Here is a 6,625-nt window from a genome sequence, read left to right on the forward strand (position 1 = left end):
TGACCAACTTCTAGCGAGGCTGCCCATCGAAGTAATGAGACAATAGTTGGGCCCTGGAGGGGTGGGTCAGAGCCAGCTACTATGAAAACGGGCCTCTCCTATTTGCATGGGGGAGCACACTTATCAGAAGTGGCTTGGATAAACTGCAAATTGTCTTCAACATTACAGAACCAACTGAATGTTACCAACTACTGCTAGTTATATCATGACCTGGATAAAAGAGATCATTCACAAACGTTTTGAGTCAGTTTTACCTTATAAGTTTTGTATAGTTTTTATTATTTAAATAAAATGTCTATTTTACAAATATAATATCTGTGAAACTGTATATGGAGAGATACAGAAGGAGAAAAGGGGAGTTGGGGGAAAATGGGATAGATAGGTAATTCCGCTGATTCATTCATGTGTGTATTTCAGCTTCTGCTATGTAAACAGGCTTTTTCAGTAAAGCAGTAAATGTTAGGCAGGTAATCATGTGAAAAGGAGTCAAGTGCTCCACCTCCTGGCTGAAAATGTGAGCTATTAATTTTCAATACTTCCTATTTAACCTAACGCAAGCAAAAAAAATTAATAAAATTATGAACATGTTGCATTTTATTTCTGACACCAGATCATCAGGGAATTGACAGCACAGACCTGTGTTCATCTGAGATTCCAGAGACAATGATCACCCATCAAACCGTTGTCCCTGCCATATCTGGATTCCTGGAATCCACATCTGAGGAAATGGGAGAAGCAAAACCTCTTTCCTTTTCTGATCCTGCCAGCAGCGGAACAAGCACATCAACTACAGAGGGTGACGATGATAAAGCAAAGAAATTACTGTACTGTGCCCTCTGCAAAGTTTCTGTAAACTCACTATCACAACTGGAGGCCCACAACAAAGGTAAGGCCAAGAGTCTGAAAAACTATAACTATCCTTGCAAGTTCCATGCACATATAACAAAGGCAAACAAACATACTTCCCGAATATCTAATAGGGAGAAAAATAGAAACATAAGATGTAACTGTGTGTAGCCTAGTTAAGATTTACCAACAGCTATGCAGCGTGAGGACCAACTGAAACCATTTATTTAAAGTAGCACTTTATATTAAATTATAAAACAATGCTAGCAGGAAGGGGTTTTATTGCAGAAGAGAAATACTGTGTGCCAACTGCAATTAAAGCCTCTTACCTGCCTGCTAGCAAACTTCTTTAGATTATACATGCTGGGCATGCTCAACATAGTGTACAATCTTGGCATGCCTTCATGCAAGAATGAATTAACTCTAGTGTTGATGATGGAGGTTACATAATCTCTGGCTGGCCAATCAAGATGTCTGAGGAAGACAGTAAACTTTAGTTGCTCTTTAACCTAACATTAGTCAGGTAGTTCCTCACACTACATAGATGTGGTTGTACAGTCTGCAACATGTGTTGCCATCTTCAACATTCCCCTGGTCAAACGTCATATCTTATAGAAAGAAAGATCCATACTCTGTGTTCAAATAAAACATAATTTACATTAACACAGTGGTATTTCAGAGAATTCACAACAAAAATTATGACAAAATAACATAAAGGTCATAAAAAAGAAGTTGGGTTAGCTTAGAGATGTTTTTTAACTAAATCCACCTATATTTCAAGCAAACTTAAGAATATAAAGCAGATGAGTGGGAATGACCCATTATCCTCTATACATTCAAACTCTAACATGAATCTACCTCAGTTCTTAGTCCATACACACCTGCTCTTTGATATCATACCTAAAAGAGTGACTGTTTGGGGCTAAATTAGGACAGAAAAATCGGTGCCCAAAAGATGAGCTGTCCTTTCAAACCAGGGACCATTTGGAACTGTGTAGTAAACTATGGTAAGCATGACAGTGAAAAACTGTACATTAAGTGTTCCATTCACAGCTTAGCATCATCGTAGCAGGGCGATATAGATGTGTTTTTTCTGTGCATGTCTATGTGCTTTTATCAAGTGTTTTTATGTGCAACTTGTAATACAGGAGCAGAATTGTGCATTTTTGACCCCCATAGACTGGGAGTGCCTACAAAATGTGTGTAACTATGCATTTTTTTCAGGCTCTCTCAATAAAGTCTATGAGGCCAAAACACACGATTCTGCCACATTAAAAGCTAATGTACTTCTTTGAGCTTCATGTGACTGATGACACCGCTCAGGTGTAACAGAAGCCATCGAAAGTCATTTTCTGTCATCTCAACAGTCTTCTAACTTGCAAGGAAGCATGATATAATTTAATGTTGCAATTATTTCTTTAAATAAAGGTACTAAGCACAAAACTATCCTTGAAGCTCGAAGTGGTCTGGGCCCAATAAAGGCCTATCCTCGGCTTGGAGGGTTAAACAGTGGGTCAACAGGAACGGTGGATTCCAACACCCAAGAGAGGACTTTTCACTGTGAGATCTGTAATGTCAGGGTCAGTTCAGAAGGCCAGCTTAAGCAGGTATACAGGCTGTATTTATTACTATGTCTTTATTCCTTTATACTGTGAACTAATGATGAGCCTAAATAACTTAAGGACTTGGGCCACGTCTTACCGGACATAAGAGCTATTGCTTTTGTAAAGTCATATATAGGTCTCTTTGGCTATTAGAATCTCATAGAATCTTTGAATTACAAGAATTATACAGGGAACGTGCAATAAAAATATTCAATTAAAACCTAAATGATTGGATTGGCAATAGTTGTTTCTTATAGAATGTTTAAAAAAATACTACGCAGCAATGTGCTAAACTTCAGTGACAAACCCACTGCTCTGTGCTGCATGTATAGTTTGCTAAGGATAACAACAATTTTCAGAGCTTAATTTCTGCTGACTCAATGCCACTATCCCTCCTACTGCCTCTGGACAACCAGTGAATATCACAATACAGGTGGTTCGTAGCCTATGGTCTCTCTCTCTCTCTCTCTCAAGCCCACCACAGTACCTCCCTTCCTGAATATAAGCTAAAAGAGAAGACATCCTCAGTGCAAGCCTTTTAACTTTTAGTTAAAATAAATTCAAATAAGGGATCTTTTTTTTAGTAATGGTGATTTAAAGAAAGTTTCAGTGCATTGCACTAGCTGACCGGAAAAAAATATTTGGTGACTAAAGGAACTAAAAAAAAAATTAAATAAGATATTAATATTAAAATAGTAGCATGTCTTTATTAGCTAAACTTCCAGATTGTTGTTACATGTATATTTTTTATATAAATATGAACATATATACACACCCAAAAATTGCCACTAAGTAAGGACAATTTGGAAGTTTAGCTAATAAAGACATGCTAATATTTTAGTTACTAACCATAACATGTAGATGTTTTCCTAGTAACTTCCTATGGTTAGCGCTTTTCTGTTTTGATTAAACCCATTGAGACAGTACAACCATACAGCTCATGGCAAGCAGGCCCCCAACAGAATACAAGAATCCTCCAAGAACACTGTTGCCTAATATTAGAGAGCCATTTATTCCAAACTCATTAAACCCATTGAAAGTGTTATTTAAGACACTGGATAGTCTCCAGCTTTGAATGACAATTATTCTTTGAAGAATCCCTGCTTTCCAGAAGAACATAATTACCCTTTTCCATATGTTTTATTTAGTATTTGGTGAGGGGACACTAGAACATGACTGGGAATAGGAATATGCAAGTTGATATGGAGATCAGAAAATGTAATAATTGTAGTTTGTAAATTGCATGTTGCTTCACAGACTTGACAAGTCTTATATACCATATCTTACTCGCCATTTAAAATGAGAGAATAGCGGCCAATACAAGGCTGGGATTTTTACAGCATACATATACAGTATAAACTACATAATATGTTTGTGTTTCTGTATCAGCACATCTCAAGCCGCAGACATCGTGATGGAGTGTCAGGGAAACCCAACCCGCTACTGAGCCGGCACAAGAAACAACAAACCCTTCAGGAACTTACGGTTGGTATTGGAGACTTCTTTTAACATTCTGGTATCCTGTTGAGAAAATCAACCCCCATTATTCTGTCTCTGGCCCTTATGCATGTCTTTACCGCTCTTGTCATGGCCTCATATAGAACAGCTTTATCGGTTTAGCACCTATAGCCTTATCAAAGCTTTTGATAAGCAGTTTAAAAACATTCAGAAAACATCTGAGATGCATCCTAAATGGTTAAATAAATCTTTGTGAAGGGTTATTACATCAAATATAATGATTAAATTACTTTTAATTGCTTGAAAACCACTTAGCGATGTTTATTTCCAGTGGAGATGTTTGTTGTGAGTGCAGGCAGTTAGGAGTGGCTGACAATCACACATCACTGCAGCAGGTGCCGCATTCATCAGCTGAGAAAAGGCCCTTTGTCAATTGCTTGATTGTGCACTGTCCAAAAAAATTGTAACTGTATATTGATGTACAATAGACTCTGTCTTGTGACTAAATCAATCAAATGTGCTTATCAAAAAAGGCAAGCAACTGAGAGATAGAACTGATACCTACCTAAAAAATACAACCCTAATTCCCAAAAAGTTGGAGCGCTGTGTAAAATCTACATAAAAACAGAATGCAATGATCTGGAAATCTCATAGATCCAGATTTTATTCACAGTAGACATTAGAAAATATATCACATGTTTAAACTGAGACAATGTACCATTTTATGAAAAAAAATAAGGTAATTTTGAAATAATGCAAATGTTACTTTGCAAACAGGCAAACAGAAAAATGCATAGATGAAATACCTATATGAGAGCTCTTTTACCTGACAGAATGATTTGTATTTCTGCCATACAGCATAGTCTCCTAGCAGGAGAAGAAACCGGCACTTTCATTTTTTACTTACAGGTCTCTTCCCCACCCCACCCTGTGACTGGACAGTAAAATAAAAAAGAGAAGCTGCAGACTGATGAGCTCATCACTATGTTAGTCTGCTCTCCCCTCCTATTAGCATGCCCTTGCACTGCACTACTCCCCCCAGGATGAGCTCTGGTGTATAGGGACTAACGGTCGGCTATTCACTACGGCTCAGTACGGCTGATTTCAGCAGTACTTCGGCTGAAATCAGCCGTACACCGTCTGCACTTCGGTCCGAAGTGCAGAAGGACTTTGACTCAGCCAATCTAACATCTGGATCAGCTGTGCCGAAGCTCCGGCAGCACACTCGCTGCTGTCTGCCCCTATTCACATTGGGGCTAAACGGCAGTGGGTGAAGAGCCGAATGCCACTGAGCGGCATTCGGCTCGGCTATTCTGTTCGGTACCTCCGTGGGCAGAATAGCAATAAATGTCTCGGCCGGCTCCGCCCAGTTATTATTGTTTAATGACAGTTCAGCATCCCCAGGTCATTTGGGGATGCTGATCTGTCATTACAACTGGGCGGAGCTAGCCGTGAGATCACGGATGGCTCCGCCCAGTGGTCATTTGCATGGTTTATGGCCGGCCTTCGACAAACCGTCTGCCATGCTTCGGCTATCACTTCGGCTCAGTCAAGTCGAAGCATATGGCTTCGGCTCGGCCGGGCCGCCTTCGGCTGCTGTACGGGCTATAGTGAATACTGAACCGAAGGGCTCCAGCGGCCATAGAGAGCCAAAGGATCAGCCGAAGCTACGGCTGGATCCTTCGGCTCCTATGGAATAACCCCCTAAGTCAATTTGGGTACTTACACTGCTTGCATTAAAAAAATACATTTAAAAAGGTATTAATAAATCGGAATCTGCATTCATTTGTGTCCTTATATATCCCTGGAGTTTAGCTCTAACAGTCCCATAAGGTATTTAATGTCTTATATATGCCAAGGTTTCACTGAAGCTTATAGTGGAGATTACTTAAATGAGAATTCTCAATATCATTCAGAAGTTACACTAATAACTGTTCTCATTTCTTGACAGGCAAGTCTGGTGTTTTCGAAGGACCTTTCAAAAAACCTTTCTGCAGGACTTCTTCCCAGTCCACTTGCAGTTGCGATGGCAGCTGCTGCTGTGTCTTCTCCTCTAAATTTACGTCCAGGTGCAACTCCTCCGCTTCTTCAAGCTCCACACTTGACACACCATATGCTTCGACCAGCTCCTGGGCCCATCAGAACTGCACATGGCACTATACTTTTTTCCCCTTATTGAGGAGGTTCCTCTTCTCTCACATTATCTCACTAATCCACTGGAACCTGAACCTGCACCTAGACAACCAGGCAAGGACTTGACCAGCTGCCTACAGCTCATCCTAAACTCTACCCTCAGAAATATATAGTAACTGGAATACTCTGGCAACTCATGAACCCTGCTTTTCCCAAGACACAAGCAGCAAAATAGACACTTGTGGATTTCTGAAGGTCTTAAAACATCAGGCTTAGGCCTGAATAATGGACACTTTGGCCAGTGGTAAGAGAACAGTGTCTCAGGGTCTGCTTCAAGCAATGGATAACCTTGTGGCATTTTCGATTCTTATTGGGTTAAATGGCTCAATAGACTGTGACTATGAAATAACCAGAAGACAAGCAAGATAGAGACTAGTTCTAGAGTGCTTGAGGGGTGTTTGTGCTGCTGATTAAATAAGCCACTTCTTTCATGCTGTGGAGAATGAAAGTCAGCATTTAATGATTGGCTCTTGTGCTCTTTAGCAATCTCTGCTCCAACCTTGGCTCATATGATGTTTCCGTTT

At 39.9% G+C, this 6,625-nt stretch overlaps 1 protein-coding gene across 2 annotated transcripts in view; it reads left to right on the top strand.

The window, feature by feature from the left end:
• Window positions 1-6,091, top strand: part of ZNF385A (zinc finger protein 385A) — a 185,728-nt gene extending 179,637 nt beyond the window's left edge. For both annotated transcript variants that reach the window (XM_018568985.1, XM_018568992.1), the window contains 4 exons: window positions 611-886; window positions 2,275-2,453; window positions 3,840-3,935; window positions 5,860-6,091. In XM_018568985.1, the coding sequence (XP_018424487.1) occupies window positions 611-886; window positions 2,275-2,453; window positions 3,840-3,935; window positions 5,860-6,087 (779 nt within the window). In that variant the 3' untranslated portion in view covers window positions 6,088-6,091. The remainder of the gene's footprint in view (window positions 1-610; window positions 887-2,274; window positions 2,454-3,839; window positions 3,936-5,859) is intronic.
• The last annotated feature ends 534 nt before the right edge of the window (window positions 6,092-6,625 follow it).

The sequence above is a fragment of the Nanorana parkeri genome, unplaced genomic scaffold, assembly GCF_000935625.1.
Source record: "Nanorana parkeri isolate BGI_ZX_2015 unplaced genomic scaffold, ASM93562v1 scaffold33, whole genome shotgun sequence".
Taxonomy (NCBI): Eukaryota; Metazoa; Chordata; class Amphibia; order Anura; family Dicroglossidae; genus Nanorana; species Nanorana parkeri.